This window comes from Lycium barbarum, chromosome 11 (assembly GCF_019175385.1).
Source record: "Lycium barbarum isolate Lr01 chromosome 11, ASM1917538v2, whole genome shotgun sequence".
NCBI lineage: Eukaryota > Viridiplantae > Streptophyta > Magnoliopsida > Solanales > Solanaceae > Lycium > Lycium barbarum.
Genome location: NC_083347.1, coordinates 110,246,763 through 110,269,430, shown reverse-complemented (window position 1 = coordinate 110,269,430; position 22,668 = coordinate 110,246,763). Strand labels below are relative to the sequence as shown.

At 36.1% G+C, this 22,668-nt stretch overlaps 1 protein-coding gene across 1 annotated transcript; it reads left to right on the top strand.

The window, feature by feature from the left end:
- The first annotated feature begins 10,641 nt into the window (after window positions 1-10,641).
- On the top strand, window positions 10,642-14,582 carry LOC132618159 (small ribosomal subunit protein cS23-like). The gene is made up of 2 exons (XM_060333222.1): window positions 10,642-10,964; window positions 14,153-14,582. The coding sequence occupies exons 1-2, from the start codon at window positions 10,761-10,763 to the stop codon at window positions 14,432-14,434; spliced, it is 486 nt and encodes a 161-aa protein (XP_060189205.1). The 5' UTR covers window positions 10,642-10,760; the 3' UTR covers window positions 14,435-14,582.
- Window positions 14,583-22,668: the final 8,086 nt, after the last annotated feature.

The window sequence follows — 22,668 nt, the reverse complement described above, 5'->3', positions numbered from 1 at the left end:
ATAAATAGCAACTCTAAGGACAATTTGAAAGAGCAAACTTATTTGGTTGGACCAACTAAATAGTTACAATGTAACTAAGTATTACAAAACTCATATCTTAATTTATTGGAATATACTTTGATACATGAAGTAATAAATAGCAACTCTAAAGACAATTTGAAAGAGCAAACCAATTTGGTTGGGCTACAATGTAACTAGGGGCATTTAATTATAAGTGGCCTTTAAGTTTTAAAATTGAAAGGAGGTGATTCAAGTTTTAATTATTGAGTAGAGGTGATGATTTTTTATTAGTGATTAAGGGGTTTTGAGCTTGCCCAACAGTTTCATTTTTGACACTTTGACCCTCAGCTTTATTTTTAACACTTTTCCCTCAAGTTTTATTTTTAACACTTTGCCCCCCACCCCCACTCCCCTCCCTGCCCCAGGCCCCCACCCCGCCCCCTGCCCTTGCCCCCCACCTCCCACCAAAAAAATATTTTTTTTAAAAATATTTTGAATTTTTTTTTTATTGTTTTTTTGCACCACCCCCACCCCTGCTCCCTTGCCCCCCCCCCCCCCACACACAAAAAAAATATTTTTTTAAAAAGATTTTTAAAAGTTTTTTTTTGTTTTTTTTTTTTGCACCACGCCCTCCCTTGCCCCCCCCCTCCCCCCCCCCCCCCCCCCACCAAAAAAAGATTTTTTTAAAAAAAGATTTTTAAAAGTTTTTTTGCACCACCCCCACTCCCTGCCCCTAGCCCGCCACCACGCCCCTCCCTTGCCCCCCACCCCCCACCGAATTGTTTTTTTTTTAAAAAAGATTTTTAAAAGTTTTTTTTTTGTTTTTGTTTTTTTGCACCACCCACCGCCCCACCACCTCCCACCTCCCAAAAAAAATTAATTTTATTTAAAAAAAAGTTTTGAAAGTTTTTGGTTTTTTGCACCACCCCCTCCCCCGCCGCACCCCTACCTCCCAAAAAAATTAATTTTATTTTTTAAAAAAAAGTTTTTGTTTTTGATTTTTTGCACCACCCCCCAGCAAAAAAAATTGATAAGAAATTTTTTTCTTTGGTTTCTTACTCCACCCACCCACCCCAAAAAAATTATTTTAAAAAAAGTTTTGAAAAGTTTTTGTTTTTTGTTTTTTGCACCACCCCACCCCCCAAAAAAATTTCTTGAAAAGAAGTTTTGAATTAGAGAAAGAGATACCTCCTCCATATGGTGATCCTAGCAAACTTGGAAGAAGGCGGACAAAGAGGAAGTGTGGAATCGAGGAATTATTGCGAACGAGGGAAAACAAATGCTCCTTATACAAAACAGTTGACACAAGAGTAAGGACTTGTTTAACAACTATGTCACTTGCTGCAACAGATACTACAGTGGTTGCAACAGATACTACAATTGTTGCAACAGATACTACACTTGCTGCAACAGATATTACAGTAGTTGCAACAGATACTACTTGATTCACCCATATTTAGTGATCAACAAAGGGAATCAATGATATTTAGTGATAAACAAAGGAAACCAATGATATGTAGTGATCAATATATAATACTTAATCAATTTGATGGTATTTTGAGTCAGGAAAGATGATCTACTAAGTAAGTATGCACTAAATCTAATAATCATTAGAGTGAATTGATGTGAACTACTTGATTCACCTATATTTAGTGATAAACAAATGAAATCAACGATATTTAGTGATCAATATATAATACTTAATCAATTTGATGGTATTTTGAGTCAGGAAAGATGATCTACTAAGTCAGTATGCACTGTTAACTACTTGAGTCACCCATAGTTAGTGATAAACAAAGGAAATCAACGATATTTAGTGATCAATGTATAATACTTAATCAATTTGATGTATTTTGAGTCAGGAAAGATGATCTACTAGGTCAGTATGCACTAAATCGAGTGATCACTAGAGTGATTTGATGCGAACTACTTGATTCACCCATATTTAGTGTTAAAAAAAGGAAATAAATGGTATTTAGTGATGAATATATATATATCTACTAACATCCTTAATGGATTAGATAGTAATTTCATGGATTGGATGGGCAATTCTAAGTGTATTCTTCCTAAATCGAGTGATCATTAGAGTGTTTTGATGTGAAGTACTTAATTCAACCATATTTAGTGATAAACAAATGAATTCAATGTTATTCATTATAAACAAAGGAGTTCAATGTGATCAATATCGGGAATATGTTGTAACAATGGAGGAGTTGTTGCAACATATGAGATACCTGCTGCAACTTATGAGTAAGTTGTTGCAATAATTCAAACAAGGTGATTAATCTGTTGCAACAACTAAGCAACTTGCTAAAACATCTGATCCATCTGTTGAAACAGATTAGTAACTTGTTGCAACTTCTTCAACAAGTGTATGATCTGTTGCAACAATTAACTCATCTGTTGTGACATATTTTTTAGTTTTTGCAATAATTTAAGCAATTGTTTGATTTTTTCCAACAAGGTGAGTAATTTGTTGCAACAACTAAGCAACTTGTTTAAAAAGATTAGTAACTTGTTGAAACAAATTAGTAACTTGTTGAAACAAATCAGTAACTTGTTGCAACTTGTTTAGCAACTATATGCATCTGTTGCAATAATTAGTAAGCAAAATAAATAAGTTCATAAATAGAAATTGTTCAACAGCAACCTTGGCTCCAAATACCACAACTTAAGTAATAATTTGTTCAGCAACTGCCTTCTGGGGTGCAGCAACTGCCTTCTGGGGTGTAGCAAATTTCCTTGATCTACTCCATCTCCTTCATTTCCATCATAAGTTTCTTCATCTTCTAGTTCTTCTTCACTTTCTTTATTTGTATCTACTGCTTCTCTCCTCTGTTCTTCATCTCTTTCTGAGGATTGATTGTCAGTTTGGTTGTTCAATTTGACTATATCTTTCCTCAACATTTGTTGATTCATAAATAGATTGTCTACTTGTTGCAACAAGTGTAGAACTTGTTGCAACAACTACAAAACTGTTGGATATCTTCTACAAATAGAACCAAATAACCGAAGCTATGTCCAACAGATTTGTAGTTGTTGCAACAGATTGTCTACTTGTTGCAACAAGTGTAGAACTTGTTGCAACAACTACAAATCTGTTGGATATCTTCTACAAACATAACCAAATAACCGAAGCTATGTCCAACAGATTTGTAGTTGTTGCAACAAGTGTAGAACTTGTTGCAACAACTAACAACTACATATCTGTAGGATATCTTCTACAAACAGAACCAAATAACTGAAGCTATGTCCAACAGATTTGTAGTTGTTGCAACAAGTTCTACACTTGTTGGATATCTTCTACACACAGAAGCAAATAACTGAAGCTATGTCCAACAGATCAGTGAGTCGTTGCAACAGATTGTCTACTTGTTGCAAAAAAAGTGTAGAACTTGTTGCAATAACTACAAATCTGTTGGTTATCTTCTACAAACAGAACCAGATAAATACCAGGACAAGAACAAAAAAACTATCTGTTGCATATATTTTCCTAAACCCTGAACCATACCAGGACAGCAACAGAAAAACCATCTATTCACTACAAACACACAACAACAACAACCTGGATTTTATCCAAACTTTTCCTAAACAAACAAAAAAAAAAATCAAAACTTTTCAAAACTTGTTTTTTAAAACAATTCTTTTTTTTTTTGGGATGGGTGGGGGAAGTAAGAAACTAAAAAAAATAATTCAAAACTTCTTTTCAAGATTTTTTTTTGGGGGGGGGGGGGGGGTTGGTGGTGCAAAAAAACAAAAACTTTTCAATACTTCTTTTTTTAAAACAATTTTTTTTTTTGGAAGGGTGAGGGGTGCAAAAAAAAAAAAAAACTTTTCATACTTTTTTTTTTTTTTTTTTTTGTGGGGGTGGGTGGGTTGGGAGGGGGGAGGGGTGGGAGGAGGAGGATTGGGGACCAGTAAAAAAAATCAAAAACTTCTTTTGGAGGAAGGGGGGGGGGGTGTTGGGAGGAGGAGGAGTGATAACGTCCAAATCCACCCTATTAATTAGAATTAGCACTGTCGTATGCAAGTATAATTTACCCAACTATGAGTGGGAGTCGATCCCACAGAGAACAATATATAGGCGATTAGGAAAAGTAGGAATTATCACCAACAATAGCTATGCCAAACACTGAAAGGTTATTTAGAGAGAAAATTATAACTAATTGTGAAAACGTAAACTAACCTAGAAAACAAGTAAAACGATCAATGGCCACAAGAATGAATACAAAGGAAACTACGCCTCAAGTAACGATCCAATGTATTTCATGATTTACAAATAATGGTGAGTTTATATTACTTAGCCTCGGATAATGACTCTAAATTAGCTTTTTCCGAAGACTAACTAGACTACCTAATTAAATATTCCTAAAGCAATTAGGAGCATTAAGAACACCCGAATATGGCTACAAGTGGTGTCGCCTATCCCTAGGTCGATTTCCATTAGATGAGGGTTAACGCCCCAAATTCTTGTTAATTATTCTTTCCCAATCCCGAGTTTGCCTCTTCCGAGTTTAAACCGAAATAAATGGGCGAGTCCTAGGGTTAGCAATTCCTTTAAGAAACATTAAAGAACAAGAATAATTAAAACAACATTAACTCATTTCATTAGGAATAAAAATCATTCAATACATAAGCAAAACAAGAGTTTCAATCCAAACTTTAACAATGTATACTTCCATAAACAAGGTTCAAGTATAGAAATGAAATACTACACACTTAGATATTCAATACATAGCAAGGAATTGAAGAAATGAGTAAAGAGGTAAGAAATTTCTCATCAAAACTTCAAATCTTCAATCCCCAAGTGTGGGTGTTGGAACCCTAGCTCTCCAAGTCATGTAAATGGCCAAAGATGATAAATAATTTCACCAAGTCTTGCTTTTATAGTTGCCTAATTTTTCCAAGTCCAAAATAATGACAAAATACACCCCAGATTTCAGTTTTTGCAGTTCTGCCCGTTTTTGCAACTCTGTCCCCTTTTTACAAAACTGCCCAGTTTTGACAGTTTTGCAAATCTGTCCAATTTGGCCTCTTTTTGACTTTATTTTCACTTGGTTTCTTCCGATCACTTCTAAATCACATAAAACCTGTAAAATAAATATAAACGATATTAAATGCACTATTTTCTCAATCAAACATAGCAAAAATATAAGATTAAAGAAGAGATAAGTTGATAAAATACCAACTTATCAAGGAGGAGGGGGGGTGGCTGGTGAAAAAGCAAATAAAAAAAATTTAAACTTTTTTTTTAAATTGTGGTGTGGGGGAGGGGGAGGGGGAGGAGGAGGAAGGGGGGAGCTGATGAAAAGGCAAATAAAAAATATCAAAACTTAAAAAAAAAATTGGGCGGGGGCGGAGGGGGGGGGGGGGGGGGTTGGGAGGAGGAGGAGGGGGGGAGGGGTGTAACACCCCTTACCTTTAACCTAAGCTTTGACCATGATCCTAGACTTAGAACACCAGATAAAGAATGTGCGAATTTGAAATTTCCTCTTCAGTTGTAAGATGGTGGTTTACGCCCATGAACAGTGACCGTATTTCAGTATACGACCCGTATTTCAAGTCGTAAACTGGTACCAAAGATTTCCGAGCATTCTGGAATTTGACACTTAGAGGTTACATCGTTAAATACGGATCGTATTTCAAAATACGGCCCGTATTTCAAAAAGTATTTGGAATTTAGGAAAACTTCCTTGATGAAAGTTGTAGAGCTTTGAAATACCTTTTCAACGGTATATTATTGGGGTCAAACGGACATCTTTGCAAAGAGTTATGACCATTTCACTGAAGCGACGCAGTGCAGTCCATACGGAATACGGACCGTATTTCAAAATACGGCCCGTATTTCAAAATACGGCCCGTATTTCAAAATACGGCCAGTATTTAACTGAGTGTAAAATTCAATTTTTCCAGAACAGTATATATTCGTCCATATCAGTTCAAATAATTATTTTCATTCGTTCAAGCCCTAGAACGACCTCCTACCCTCTTCCATCATCAAGAACACCAAGGTAAGCCTACTCTAATTATTCCAAGTCAATTCTAATATATATCCTTGTAATCTAAACAAGAAATCATCATTCCAAAATTAGGGTTTTCAAGAAAACCCATCTCAAGGTTCAAGAATTCAAGATTTTGGAAATCTTCTTCAAAGTTAAAATCTTTAATTCAAGTTTGGAGCATTACCAGGTATGTAGAGTTACTATCTACGTGTGGGAACATCATTGTTCTTCCCCACGCCTCAAAATCCATAAATTATGATTCTCTACTAAAACTAGGGTTTCTATACCATGCTCATGATAACCCTAGGCCCATGTCCATAATTATATTATGTATGAATTGTTATTATTCTATCATTGTGTTCTTAATAACTCCATATGATTATTGAGAATCAGTCCGTAATCCATGAAAACCCATATCTTGTATTCCATGGGTTCTTGCATGTATGTTTTAGCTAAAATGATTATTTCATGAATATTCTACATGTCTACAAGTTTTCATGCAACTATATTATATAATTACTTTCATGCTATGATACAAGATACATAAATGCTAAATACAAGTTATTTCATGAAACCACATTTACAAGTTATTTCATGATATCCATGTACAAGCAAGTTATATTCATGAAAACCATGGGCAGCAAGTGCCACTTATTTTACATGTTCATGTTTTTGGGAGTTGCATTAATTACCGAGAAGGCTTCAAACAGCCTGAAACTACGTAGCCACCGTAGGATGAGGATTGCTCCACCCATGCTTAGGACGATCTCTCATAATGACTGGATCCTTTCATAATATTATTAAATCTCATGTCCCTGGCAAGGTATGAGTGTTCTGCTGGTAGGATGCAAGTACCAGACCATGTTGTTGTTTATATTTACTGCTCTCCCTACTCACGATACTTTACACATGTTATATATGTATATGTACTCATGTTCATGATCATGTTTCAGCTCAGTCTCTGTTATGTTATTTTCATGTCCCATGTTAATTCTTTCAGTTGCTTTACATACAAGTACATTCAATGTGCTGACGTCCCCTTTTATTGCTTGGGGGCCTACATTTCACGATGCAGGTACGAATTTACAGGACGACGCATCTGCTCAGCAGGATAGCATTCGTATCAGCTTATTAGTGAGCCCCATCTCATTCGGGGTTTACTCAACTCTTTATTTTATGATTAGTTATGCATCTAAGGTATGATGGGGGCGTTGTCCCAACGAGTATGTTTTCCATGTTCAGACTTATGTTAAAGGTTTCATAGACTAGACAAGTCGGTTATGTCATGTCACACTTTCGGAGTCGTATAGCCATTTTGGCTCATTCATGTTATTTTCGCACTCATGTTTAAATAAGTATTTTGATTAAGTATTATGACTTATTACATTTTATAAAGGCTCATCATGCATTCACGTTAAATTCCGCTCATGTTATGCCTCATGACGATTCAGCAAGCCATGTGGTTCGCTCGGTCATATGCAGTAAGGCACCGAGTGCCATGTTTCGCCCAGGCCATGGTTCGGGGCGTGACCGGGGGGGGGGGGTGAAAAAACCAATAAAGAAAATCAAAACTTAAAAAAAATAAAAATTGTGGGGGGGGGGGGGGGGGGGGGAGGGGTGGGAGGAAAAGGGGGTGGCTGGTGAAAAAACAAATAAAAAAATTAAAACTTTTTTTTTAAAAAAAAAATTGGGGGGGGGGGGGGGAGGGGGGGAAGGGGGTGGAGGAGGAGGAGGGGGTGCTGGTGAAAAAGCGAATAAAAAAATATCCAAACTTTTCTTTAAAAAACAAAATTGGGGGGGGGGGGGGAAGGGGGTGTGGGGGTGGAGGAGGAGGAGGAGGAGGGGGTGCTGGTGAAAAAGCGAATAAAAAAATATCTAAACTTTTCTTTAAAAAAAAAAATTGGGGGGGGGGGGGGGAGGGCGGAGGGGTGGGAGGAGGAGAAGGGGGGCCTGGTGGGTGTTTTGGATTAAGTTGGGATCTTTTTGTATTTTATAAAAGATTAAGAAGTTTGAAAAAATATATTTTGGACCTAATCTTCTTAATCCCAAATTTAATTGGATTTTATTTTGATGTGGTCCAAGTCACCTATACTAATTTCACAACTAAAAGGTCACCTTTAGTGAAATCTTCCATGTAACTAAGTACTACAAATAATTATGTTAAATCATTAAATCTAACTTTATATTTTTAGAATAACCTTTTTTTTTAATTAAAAATAAGAGCAAGAGAAATTTAGTGGTAATTTAAGAATTGCTAAAGAAAATTTGATCGATAGAGTACTCTTCCGGTACCAAATGAGTTCTTCGAAGTTATTATCATCACCATTTTAGATTATCTTTGTGCATAGTTATTTTTATTAGATGACATCATCAATATTAACAAATTTTTTTTAGCATTTTAAAGGGCTTAAAATTGATTATCTTGACCAAATTGATTGTGTCAACCTAAGTAAAAATGAAATAAATTAGGGGCAAGAGTGGCTCAGTTGGTTGAGCATGGGGCTTTCATAATAGAGGTCTCAGGTTCGAAACCCCTACCTACGACAGCAGTGGATTTGCCTTCTAGGTCGCTCGTTGCACGAGGCTTGCCTAGTGCGGGTTATCTTTCCTGTGTGGTTTGCGAGCTATTGCACAGGAGCCGGGTTTACCCTGTGCGCTCCCGAAAGGTAGCTATTGCGGGTTCTCATGTCATCAAAAAAATAAGACATAGAAAAAAGATATGCTATCAAAAAGGGTTTCAAAGTATCTTGATTTATTGGAATATATTTTGATACATGAAGTAATAAATAGCAACTCTAAAGACAATTTGAAAGAGCAAACCAATATGGTTAGGCCAACCAAATAGTTACAATATAACTAAGTACTACAAAACTCATTACATTGCCCCTTATATATAGTAATATATATATATATATATATATAGAGAGAGAGAGAGAGGATTATCACATAGTATAAAGTTATATCAAATATCTAATGTTCGCTAATAAGGGGAGATTGAATGTTAAAGTATAACTGAATACAAATTCATTTAGATAGACATAAACTATCTCAACATGTGCACTTAATTGAATGACAGTCGAATATTAACTTGTTCATCCCTGTTAACTTATCATACTTAAATTTTGATACATCTATAGCAAAATGGGAAAATGATCATTTTTGTACTTGAACTATAGAGAATTGAGGACAAAATTATCCTCATTTCAAATAGTTGGGGAGAGAATTGGTCTTTTTTTCATCCAAGTTGGAGCAACCGTTAGTGGTAGAGCATTTTTGAGCTACTTAGCTTACGACAAGGGTATTTTTGAGCTACTTGATTAATGTGGGGATATCTTTATGCTAAAAATGAAACAGAGGGCAAAGTTATCCCATTTTAAATAGGTTAGGACTAAAATTTGACCCTTTTTCTTTTTATTTTCCGAATTGTTTTTCAAGTTGACATATATGCTTGAAGTTCACTTCAGTAATATAATACAATTTCCAACATACATATTTGCCGTTAGGCTTTGACAAGCTAAATTGTTTTATGCACATATATCTATGCCCTTGCCCCAAAAGGACAATTTGCACGATTTCCCTTATTTAGGGGTGTTCTTTAATTTTTGCTCTTCGTCTAAATATCCCGAGGTTTTGGATTGGAACTCCGGTTCAGTTAAAAAAAAAAAAAAATTCACAAGGTAGAATTTTGTAGCAAAATTAGGCCTTAAGACCTAACTTTTGTAGAATTCTAGTAAAGTAAAAAAAAAGATTCTGCCTTGAAAAATTTCGCAAGGCAAACTTCTGCCTTAAGGTAAACTTTTGTCTTAAGGCAGAATTTTCGTGAAGCTTTGCCTTGCGATTTTTTTTTTTTTAACTGAGTGAAGGTTCGAATTTAAAACTCCGAGATATTTTTCATCACTTTTTTAGAGAAGGGCAAAAATTAAAGACCGACGCCTTTGAAGGAAATCCATGCAAAAAAATAAATGGCCCAAAAGTAGGTCCAGCAGTCAAGGTCGGGGCATTGAGGATCTCTCGGACCTTATTTTTCTTATCTAAGACTTTGATGAACACAGAGTATTTCTTCTATATAGGAGTTCCCTCTCTCTTCATCTCCTCTTTTGATGTATGCATAAACATCGACCCATGATTCTATAATTACAGATAACTGTTAATACCAAGGGAAATTGTTAACTTGTAAGATAAGACATGCAACCTATAAACCAAGGGCAATGACAAATATGTCGAAAAAGTATAATAAAGGATAAATATTGTCAAATTAGGCCTAACTTACGCCCCAATAGTTAGCTCAAAGGGAGTAGCATTGCCCAAACTTTATAAGGAGCTCAGATTCTCGTCCGTCATCGATGTGTTACATTATCTTCAAACATGTCGAAAAAAGTATGGAATGACAAATATAACTTTTTTTAGGGTACAAGGGCAAATATACTCCTCCGTCCCATTTTATACAAAAGTATTTAACTTGACACAAAATTTAAAAAATCAAAAAAGACTTTTAAAATTTGTGATCTAAAACAAATCATAGACTTATAATTTGGGACGGACGAACTAACAAGTCAATTTTGAAGTGGCTAGACTTATAAAAATGCAGGAACTTCGGCTATGCCTTAAATAGGATCCAAAATAGGCTATTTCTGCACTTGTCCCAAAATACATCCCTCGGACCTTGTTTTCTTATCTGGACTTTGAACTCAATACAAAGACAGAGTATTTCTTTGATGTATACATAAAACATAAGGAAGATAAAATTATCAGTTGAAGATGAATTTATCAATGGCTACAGTAAATTGGGTTCCCTCATTTTCTTCTTCTCAGAAGCAATTTTTAATACCCAAAATTGTGTCCTTTACAAAGCGCCATTCACTTTCTCCAAGAAATCATGGCGTCTTTGCTACCTCAGCTGTAAGTTTTGCTCAAGAAACATCAACCCATGATTCTATTTCCTCAAATTCTCTTCAAAAAGAGGTAATTTTCCCCACTCTCTATCTTATTTTACATGGTTCAATTCTTTAATGTTGATGACATTTAGTTTGAATTCTATTATTGCAAAGTAATGACCAACTTCAGTCTTATACTCCCTCCGTCTCAATTTATGTGATATAGTTTGACTAGACACGGAGTTTAAGAAATAAAGCAAGACTTTTAAAACTTGTGGGCTAAAATAAGCCGTATATATTTGTGTGATGTAAATTATTTTAAGGTAAAAGAGGAAGTTTTAAGTTAAATTATTTTTCTAAATATAGAAATGTATGTATTCTTTTTTATATGGATTAAAAAGAAAAGTGTATTACATAGACTGGGACAGAGACAGAGGGAGTACATTTTTACACTCAATTTTTTCCCCACTTATTTCTTACCTTTCCTCTCACACTTTCTTGATTGCTTGAGCACTCAACTAAAATGAACCACCCCTATTTATAGTTAATGATGCAATAATCTTGTTAAGGGAATTTACTACTCTATTCTAGGAACTAACTATTTCTAGAATTAATCTTGAAATCTCATTCTAGAGTTGTTCTTAGAATTCTCTAGAATTGCTTGAAGATGCTAGAGAAGTAAACAATCTAGAAAGTAAAGTTGGTGATGATTTATTTTAGTTTTTAGGCATACTACATAAATAGGCCCTCAAATTTGGCATCAGCTGGCAAATATTCCCTCCAACTTTGGGTGTGCGCAAGTAGGCACCTCAATTTGTATAAAGTTGAACACGTAAACACAAATGCTGACGTGACACATAAATTTTGGAGGTGTCGCTCAACTGACAAAGTGGAGACAAGTTGAAGTTCCTGCTTGTGCACACCCAAAATTGAAGGCATACTTGCCAGCTGAGGCCAAATTTGAGGAGCCTGTTTATGTATTATGCCTTTATTTTAACATTTAACTTTTTGTTGAATTGTGTGAAGTGAACCATCGTCTAAAAGTTTAAAAGATTTTGCACCCATGTTGTGTCCTAACAGTCACTAGAACTAGAATAAAGACCATTGGAACCATGGAAGATCATGTAATAATCCAGTACAGGCAAAAAAGAAAAATATGAGATTTCTTCCTATACATCTAATCCTAGTGTTACCAGGCACTTGTACTAGTGGGAAGATGTAGGTGTCCGGTGGATTAATTGAGGTGCTCACCTGGGTTACTATTTTGAAAAGAAAAGTTGTAAGCTATGATAGTGGAGAATATTTATTAATGGGAAAAGGCCAATCTGTTTCGGTTTTTGGCACAAAAATGCCCTCACCGTTAGCCGATTGCCCCAGCTTGAATGAAAAATGACCAATTTCGCCCATAAACTATTCGAAATGTGACAATTTTGTCTTCCATTCCCTAGAGTTCAGGGGAGAAATCGGCCCTTTTCCCATTTCACTATAAATGTGGTAAAATTTAAGATAAGTTAGCATTCGTATGGTGAACTTTCCAGGGATAACAAAAAAGGGATGAACAAGCTAAGAAAATAAATCGTTGTCTTAAAATTTGGAGATACTACGAATAACTATGCCAATCATAGCAACGGCATACTTAATGGGGCAAAAATGAGAAATTTAAGCAAGGGGACATTATCAAAGAAGTTCTAAAACCTCAAGGCCAGATTTATAAATATTATTGAATGGGAACAAATATTTTATACAAATAGATTCTTTGATACAAAGTTATTGATTAATTGATTGGTAGTAGGAGGGTTTTGCAAAATTTAAGAGAGAACTCAATTATTACTAAAAAATGTTTTTTTTGTTCGGACTTCGGAGACTGAAAGAAAGTTGAGGCCTCCTAGGTTCGTATGCCTAACTTTTGTGCTAAAATGGAGGCATAGGACTTAAAAGTATATAGTGTTCATACCCAGTGTAATCCCGCAAGTGGGGTCTGGGGAGGGTAGGATGTAAGCAGACTTTACCCTACCTTTGTGGGATAGAGAGGTTGTTTCCGATAAGGACTTAAAAGTATATATTATATAAAAATAGTAGTGTTAGGTTAATTTTTCTAACATTTAATATCTGAGCCTTACAACTTGACGTAAGTCCTATAGAAAGAAAGGTCAAATATGAAAATGCATCTTTTATCATTATTAGATTGTGATATTCTCTTTTAGTTTATATTTTCAATGAGTTCTGGTTTAGTGGTTAAGTAATAGCTTAACGTGAAAGTGTTGAGGTAGTTTAAGTTGATCAAAGTGTGATTCAGTTATATTATAACATTCGATCTCTCCTTATTAAAAGGGCAGCCCGGTGCACTAAGCTCCCACTATGTGCGGGGTCCGGGGAAGGGCCGGGCCACAAGGGTCTATTGTACGCAACCTTACCTTGCATTTCTGCAAGAGGCTGATTCCACGGCTCGAACCCGTAGCCTCCGGGTCACATGGAAAGAGGTCTTGCTCCTTATTAGTGTGCATGAAATATTCTAATTAACTTTTTACTATGTGAACACCGTATATAACTTTTTCCAGTTTTCCAGTTGACAATAGGAAAGAGGTCCTGCTTCAAAAACAAGTTGAATTAATATATGAAGATTTGCAATCAAGAACAAGTATTTAAATATTCATTAATCAGAAATCAAATGAAAAAAAAAAAAGATTGCTAGGGATATTACAATGTGCTAAAAATGATTAGAGGTCCAATTTCATTGGTTCCAAATATTTGGGGATGATATTGACCGAGTTGTAGGGAATGGAGGATAAAATTGACCCATTTTGACTATTGTTCAGGAGAAAAATTGGCCTTTTCCATCCGATTTGGCACAACCTTTAGTGAGGAGGGCTTTTGTGAGCCAATTGGCTCACGACGATATCATTTTTGTTAAAAAAAGGGAATGGAGGACAAAAGTTGTCCTATTTCAAATAGTTCAGGGGCAAATTGACCCTTTTATCTTTATTTATTTTATTATGTCAGCAAGACTGCAACAGTCCTCTGTGTTTGATTTGTTTTCTGGCTCTTTTTCTTGGACCAAATTGATGGATGACGGTTTAAACCAGTACATCCCACCTGCTTTAGTGCTATGTTAGGTGAATGTCTCGTTTAAAAGTTTAAGCGGTTACAGAGGGAATGCTTTTACTTATTTCGTTATGTTTGCAAATCTTTATTTTGGTGGTTGATTCTTGTTTATTTAGTTATAGTTGCAACATTTTCGTTTTGGTTTTTGACACTTGCAATCTGCCGGATATACAGAAGCTCGGAGTGGTGGTTAAGCCACTGGAGAAACCTAGGCTAGTGTTGAAGTTTATTTGGATGGAGAAAAACATTGGAATTTCACTAGACCAAGTAATTCCAGGTCATGGCACGATTCCATTGAGCCCGTATTATTTTTGGCCTAGGAAAGATGCTTGGGAGGAACTTAAAGTCATGTTGGAGAGTAAACCCTGGATATCTCAGAAGCAGGTGATTATTCTTCTTAATCAGGCCACTGATATCATTAACTTGTGGCAACAGAGTGGTGGTGATTTAGCTTAAGCCTTCGTAGCACAGCAAGATTTATCGTGCTGCCACTGTACGTCATCATTTTTTTTGTTGCTATCATGCTTATTATGTGGCATATGTTGTTGTAACTTGTTACACATGAAAGGTCAGTTGAATTTATTCAATTTGCTTGTTCTGATTTTCCGCTATATTTTTTTAGTTTTGGATGATATTGTAAACTATGTAGCTTATGGTTCAGCCTCGGTTCTTCTTCATGAATATTAACATCTAACACACACACACACAAAAACAAAAATAAAAAAATAAAAAAAATTGTAATGGTAGGAATTTGGCTATTAATTGAATTAGCATATGACATGAGATAAATCTAGATAAGAATACCTGTTGCCTCATTTGGAACTTTATTAAGATCCATTTCCTACAAAATGCATTGTGTGTGTGTGTTTTTTTCTTTTTGCACAACGCATTGTGTTTGTCATTAGGATACTCAGGATATCTTAAGTTAGGCCTTGAGGAATTGTCACAAACCTCATTGTCTTCGTTACTAATTGTGATTGGTGAAGATCTGATTACGCACTTTCTTTAATACCAAATATCCTTTTATAATTCCATGGTGTTTCAGTTGAATGAATATTTTCATTCTATCCATTATATTAACTGGAGGAAAGAGAAGCATTTGTTAACTCCTGACATTTCTTTGATAAGGTGATCAATTTTAGACTGAAATGGAAAATTCTTGTGGACAAGATGTTACAAAAGGATCTTCATATAATAACTCTGAACAAAAGAAAAGAATATTGATATGAAAGTTATCTGTGATTTATTTGAAAAGTACTCTTCTGAACTCCATGATTGTGTAATCGATGCCTTTTTTTACTGATCTATATTCACTTGCACGTCTTCTGTTTACTTTAATAATATTATTTCTTTTTGGGTCCTGTGGACTCAGTGGTGGAGCTACATAAACACCCTTCGACGGAAAATTACACTGTGTATATAGGAATTATACTGCATGTAGAGGTCAAAAATTACTTTTACTTAGATATATATTAAATCTTGAACACCCTTGATGAAATTTTTGGCTTTGCCAGTGCCTGTGGTATCCCGTATCTCTCAACAACTTGGTCCTTACACAATCCCATATATTCGGTCACATGAAAGCGAATATGTTTTTCTATCAGTCATGTTTGAAACTCTAGTATTGTCTCACTACTGGTCTTGATTAAGCACGGATAACCAACAACACTTGTTGTTAATGCTGCTGCTATTGCATGACCTGCTGATGGAGAGCGTCAGGCGATTGGATTATTTGACTAACATCTAAAATTCATTTGCTGAAGCTGCTTATGTGCTTTGTTAATATCCCTCTTCACCTGTAATAATCAAAATGTCATACCATTTGACATTTCACGTCTATAAGTTTTGGTTTCCATCTAACTTCAATCCCGTTCTTTTTCATTTTCACCTTCAACCTTCCTGATGGCATCTGATAAGAAATCTCAACCACTAGACAGAGAATACTTCCACTTTCAGCAACAATATCATTTAGCAATTTATGTCTTTTTTTCCCTAAATCTTACTTGCTGTTTTGAATGCTTTGGCATCATCTGGAGAAGTTTCATGATCAAATCCATTTGAGAAGTCAGTCTTTAGTGATTTGGGGGCATGAGAATTACGTGACTGTCGTTCAGTTCCTATCTCTTGATGAACGCAACAATTACCTTTTAAGTGACTGTCATTGAGTTCCTATCTCTGGATGCATGCAACGATTACCTTTTATTTCAACGTGCAAATTGGTTCCGGTGTGTGGAGGTGAAAATTTCCCCAAGTTCGTGCTGCTCTGTGGAATTCACCAATCTTGAAGCTGAAAGAATTCACTAGTAAAATATCACTATTTTCCCACTGAATGTTCAGTGGCTGAATGTCAGTGGTAGTAGCGTTTTCACGCGGAAAATAAGTAAATTTTCTGGCGTTTCAGTGGGAGCCTGTTTCCCACGATGCGTTTTCCAAGTGAGTTGGTTCGGTGGAATGAAGTGGGAAAATCATGTTTTATAACACAAATTTCTCATTGAATGTCGATGGAAAAGCGTCTGTTTCTAGTAGTAAGCTTGAGAATGATAAAGTTTGTATTGATTATGGCATGGTTAGCAAGTGTTGTTACATTTGACGTGCTGAACTCTTTTATCAATGAGTTTCATGTTTTTGTTTGATTTTTCTCCCTTGCTGTGATCTCCAGTATGCAAGTGCCTGGAAGGCTGAAAACCCACATTAACTAGAGAATGGAGTGGAATCTTGTGTGGATATATACACCAAAATTTTAAGTGAAGTTTCATTGATAAAACTCCTTCAGTCCCTTCAATTTTTTTAGGCGAAAGTCATAAGCGGCCCCCTAAACTTGTCCTGAGATTCTTCATAGCCACTTAAACTTTCTGTTGTTCCAATTGGCCCCCTAAACCAGTACGAATTTGAACCATTTAGATACTTTTTTGACAATCAGCAAAAAATATAAGGTGTGTGTGATACACTCGCGATGACGTGGCAAAAAGACTAATTAAAAAGTGACATGTGGCATTAGGATCCAAAATAATTATTAAAAATAACAAATATAACTAAAAAAAAAAAAAAACTAAAAACATTGTTGTAGATGTGCAATGTCATTCTCTTCAGAACGACATTGCCTTTGACCCCAAATTCCGGCTACCTCGCCGTCGCCGCCGCCTGAGAGTTCACCGGTGATGATTTCGGTGTTTGATCGACCTGGGAATTTGCAGGGAGGTGCGCCATGATGTGGGGAGTAATCCCCAACACTCAAACTTGGACGAATTTGACCGCTTATAGGTCGAAATTGAGGATTAAACTGAGGCGACCCACTTGCGATTCTCCCAATATTCGCCTGAGCAGATCTCGCAAATTGAAAGATGGAATTGTGTGAAACTTTGTGAGCAGGTGGATTAGGATATGGGGAATCTTCTCCAACACTTGGAATTACTCGAATCAAACCAGCCTTGGATTGGGAAATAATTTCATGAGCCCAGCGCCACTGTTCATCAGAAATCGCCTGAGGAGTCGTGATTTCTCCAGGCAAATTCCCCGTGTTGTGGAATGAATTTTGGGATGATTCTTGTTGGGTTTTGTGCGCAATTGAAGGGCGCGCTTCATATGGGACTGGTCCGGTGGTTCAATTCCACCGGACGGCGGCACTGTGGCCATATCGCCGTTTTGTTGGGGGGGGGGGGGGGGGGGGCTGTAGCCACTTAGAGAGAAGGGAGAGCGTTTTTAGAGAGAGAAAAAACGGAGAAAAAATTAAATTGGAACGAAGAAGAAGAAGAAGAAGAAGAAGAAGAAATAAAAAAAATTTGGAAAAATAGGCAAAATAATGCCCTCCACGCACCTATTTTGTGTGTATTACACGCACTTTGTCATATCAGCAAAAGGTGCTTAATCGGTTCAAATGTGTACTGGTTTAGGTATCAAATTAGAACAATCGTCAGTTGAGGTGACTTTGAGGAATATGTGGACAAATTTAGGGGGCCGCTTATGACTTTCGCCATTTTTTGAAGTATTAATGTGTTTCAAGGTGAATCTAACAATTCACTCCTAATCACTGATGACCTTGCATTTAAACTTGACGAGTTTGATCTATAATGTTCTTAAAACTAAATTCATAGTACTTTTAAATTATAGTTGCAGATTAATATTTGCTCGAAAGCTCCATATATTGCCACCACTAGTTTTTTAACATGTGCCTATGTAAATTATGGTGAAGTAACCAAGAAACCTGTTAAATGAATTATAACACTAATTAAACGTTAATAGGAAATGATGAATTTCATACCCATGAATATCATTTTTTACTTTAAAGTGTTTCAAGAAATGCCATAATGAAGAAGAATAGGTTGCTTAGGGAGTACCTAACTATATTTAGTTAATATAAAATAACGTAGTTATATGCCCATCAATAATAATTAAAGAAGAAGACTAAAGTCTAAGGGGTCGTTTGGTTGGTGGGATGAGATAGACAATGATATCCCATGAGTTGGGATATCACATGGGCTTCTATCCCACGTTCTATATGAGATAACGAATCCCATCATTTTAATACAAATGGTGGGATAAAATAATCTTGAGACTAATTAATACTCATAATTAAACGGATCATAAAATAATTCCACATTTTTTCCCAAAACTATTATTTTATACCACCAACAAACGACCTCGGAAGAATATAGTAGGACACACAAATAAAAATTGATGAGTAATCGATCCTAATTAGTCTTTTCGTTAAAGTTTTTGTTCTGAAATATTTGACCCATTAAAAGCACGAAATCATTTATTATTTTTTCAAAATTTATCCTTACCGTTCCTCCTAATAGAGTGTTGAAAAGTATTAATCCTTATAGTTGAGACGATTAAATATTTTTTTTAGAAAGTGTAAATTTAAAACACAAATAATATGGATCAGGGTATGTATTTTACCTTAGATCTCTCTTAATCCTTTTAATTTGTCACATTAGTCCGAAGATTTAGGCCATAATATTCTCTGTCTGCACCCCCCGCCCCCCCGGCCCCCAACCCCCTCCCCCCCTCTTTTTTTTTTTTTTTTTTTCAATTTCACGGAACTACTGTTCCACTTCAAGGAACTGAATAATGATTAAATAGTCATTTATGGACAAGTGAATATAATGATTAATTAGTCATTTATGGACAAGTGAATAATAAGTACGTTTGGTAATTTGGTTTGCAGGTGGGCATTGGCTAACTGGTAAATAGTCATTTAAGGATAAGTGAATAATAATCTAGCTAAATATATTTATTAATCACGCACAAGTACATAAGTACAGAAGACCAAATTAATCAGTAGTGATTATTAAATTATTGTGATAAAAAATCTCTCATCTAATAGAGGCGGATTCAGACTTAATGACTTTGATTTTTAAGGTTTTTAATATTGAACTTATGGTGCTTATGAATTTATAAGTTTGGAAGTTGAAATTCTAGTGATTTTTCATTTTGATATCAGTGTTTCACAATAAAAATTGTCAGGATCCAATTTACTAAGTTGCGCGGGCACCTAACATTTCCCACCTCGGTAGGCGAATCCTTAACCAATCGTTATTCCATACAATAAGAATATAGCAAAGCGGAATCATAAGTCTAAATCATATTAATATAAATAAAGTGCGGAAACCATAATACGTCCCCCAGATCTGGTTTGAATAATACAAGCGCACTAAATGATATGTCTCAAAAATACAAGTCTCAATATAACAAATATGTCTCTTAATAGGAAATAAAGACAATAAAATAGAAGAGTCTCCGGGTAGCGGCCATCAGATGCTCACCCTAGAATGCTCGCAAGTCTGCCTCGGGATCAGTCTCAAGGGGAGGAAGCCGACCCAATCACGTACTCTGCACTCATAAAAGAATGCAGTAAGGTAGAATCAGTATGATAACACGTACTGAGTAGGCATCACAGGCCGACAACAGTTAGATAACATATGCAAAATAAAGAGACTGAAAGATAGGCATGCTCACAAACAGATACAACTCAACACAATCCAAGCATATGATATCTGGTAGCCGTTGCCAAGCCCAGCATATCACTACAATCCACTACAAATCCGATATACAATCTCAAGAATCACTGTAGGATCCCAATATCAGTAAACAAGTCCAAGAACAATAGCATATGTAAGTATGAGATGAATGCAATGCATATGCAGTGATACACACAAGCTTCGAGCGGAATATCTCGTCGCCTCTACAGTCATGACCCATGAGGGACTGCTAAGTCCAATGTACCTATTGTGGCATGTATCCCGATCCAATAGTCAATGTTGCGGAACATGCAACCCGATCCCAGTCAATGTTGCGATACGTGCAACCCAATCCAAATAAGTGTTGCGGCACGCAACCCGATCCTAATATAATTGTAAGAATGAGTGAATGCATGATAACAATGCTAATCAAGAATATAAGAATCATCGCGTCACACATGGACACATACAAGCATCACAATATCAAAAACATGTCTTTTCTTTCCTTCCCAACAACCTCAACATGGATGAATACACTCTCCTAACTATAAGTAATCACTAACTATCAATTTAGAAGTAATCATGTGGCGACAAGCCATAAATCAGAAGAAGACAAAAATCTCAATAGCACAAAATAAGGCAACAAGCAGTGGCGGATCCAGGATTTTCACTCACGGTGTTCGAAAAAATAATTGAATCACTTGAGTTAGCCTTTTGCTTTGTTCAGGGTGTTCAAAAGTTAATATATGTACATGAACACAAAAATTTACCTTAAATATATACTGTAATTTTTTGCCCAGGGTGTTCGGGTGAACACCCTGGGCAATGACTAGATCCGCCCCTGGCAACAAGGCATAGTCAACAACAATACCAACCAAAGTAATCCATCCCAAACTCCATACCCGAAGATTTACATGCTTTCTCTAACAATTCCTAACTCTACATATGATTCGCTAACCAAAGTCCAACCAAAGGGTAAGCCGTAACCTACTTGGAATGCCGAATAGGAGCCACGAACAATCAAACCTTGGCCTTGCCTTTTCGTTACGCCTCCAAGTACTCAAAGTCTATTCATAATCGAGTTCTATATTAAAAACCATGAATAACAACACCCGTATTGCTATACTTCTAGTTAGGTTAAATTTCTAACCCAAAGAATTGGGGAAATAGGCCAACAAGGGTAAAACGGAAAATTGAAGGATGCAACATGCAATTCAAGCTCTAGGTGATCAAACCCACTAATCAATTGCCAAATCAACTCAAGAATAAGCCTGAAATCCCTAAATTTGGGTATAAACCCTAACTCTTTAATCCTCAAATTAATCACTAATAATGGAAGAACTAAGCTTAGCAACAATGAATTCATCAATTTCTATGTTTATTCTAGTCAATTTCAACATCAATTTCTATTTAGGAAGTCTAAAACCCAACTCAAGAAATAATCATAAAATTAAACTTCTATACTTTGATTCTGATGATTCTAAGCATAAATTAATGAACCAGGAAGGTGAATAATGGATTCTAGGGTCATAGATCTTACCTCCAAGGAGTTTCAGCCTTCAAGTTGATTAATTCGCCCAAATAGTGCTTAGAAAGTGACGAGGAGAAATGGAAGGGTTTAAGGGTTTTAACTTAAGAAAAATATAGAAACACTGTCCGTTAAGGCTGGGGCGACTCACCACGAAGTCTCCTCGCCCGCTACAACGATCTCTCCCTCGCTACAGCGAGACCACTGCGGCGAGTCTGGTGCCGCTGTAGCAGACACCAGACACCATATTTTTTTTGGTTTTTGACAATCCTCAACCCGAAACCCGACTATCACCCGAGGCCCCACAGATACAAAACAAACATGCATACATATATAAAAACACGCTACGAATTCATTCGCGGCCTCGAAATTTCCAACGGAGGTCTATTTGACCAAGTCAACCCCCAATGGCCTAAAGCCAAGTTTCCAAACCAAGTCCCAAAACGTTCCCAAGTGCATTGAGAACCGAACCGAACATACTACCAAGTCACAAACGGTCATCCGGACCTGTCGGAATCGACGAAATTTCGGAAAAAGTTCATTTACTCAAAAGTCAATTATGGGTCAAACCTATCTTACTTAAAGGCGCAAAATACCAAGAGTCACATCAAACCCACCCGATGGCCTCGGGAAAGGGTCAACAGGAGTAAAGGGGTCAAAAGCATCATAACGACCAAACGGGTCATTACAAAAATACTAAATTTAGTTAATTCATTGTAAGAGGTTGCATATGCCTCTATCACCTTATATTATGTTAATATGTTGAGCCTCATGACAAGAAAAATGCGGAAACAAATAAAAATAATTTTTTAGAGAGATGATAACTCCGATCTTAAAAATTAATAAAGTTTCGAATTAAAAATTATCGAGAGTTCAAATTTTTATCTCTCCTTTTTAAAACGTGCCAAAAATGGAGAAACAATTAATCAAAATTTATAATTTGTTATGATTCTTGAGAAACATGCTATTTAATTGCCCAGTTTTGCTCAAGCCCTGGCTAAATGATCGTTCTCTAGGAAAGGGCTTTACTAATAAATTATCTCATGATATGTTAGCACATGGTGTAGGGTCATCTCTTTTTAAAAAAGGCATAATACATAAACAAGCACTTAAATTTGGTCTTAGCTAGCAAGTATGCCCTCCAAAATTGGGTGTGCACAAGTAGACACCTCAACTTGTCCCACTTTGTCAGTTGAACACTC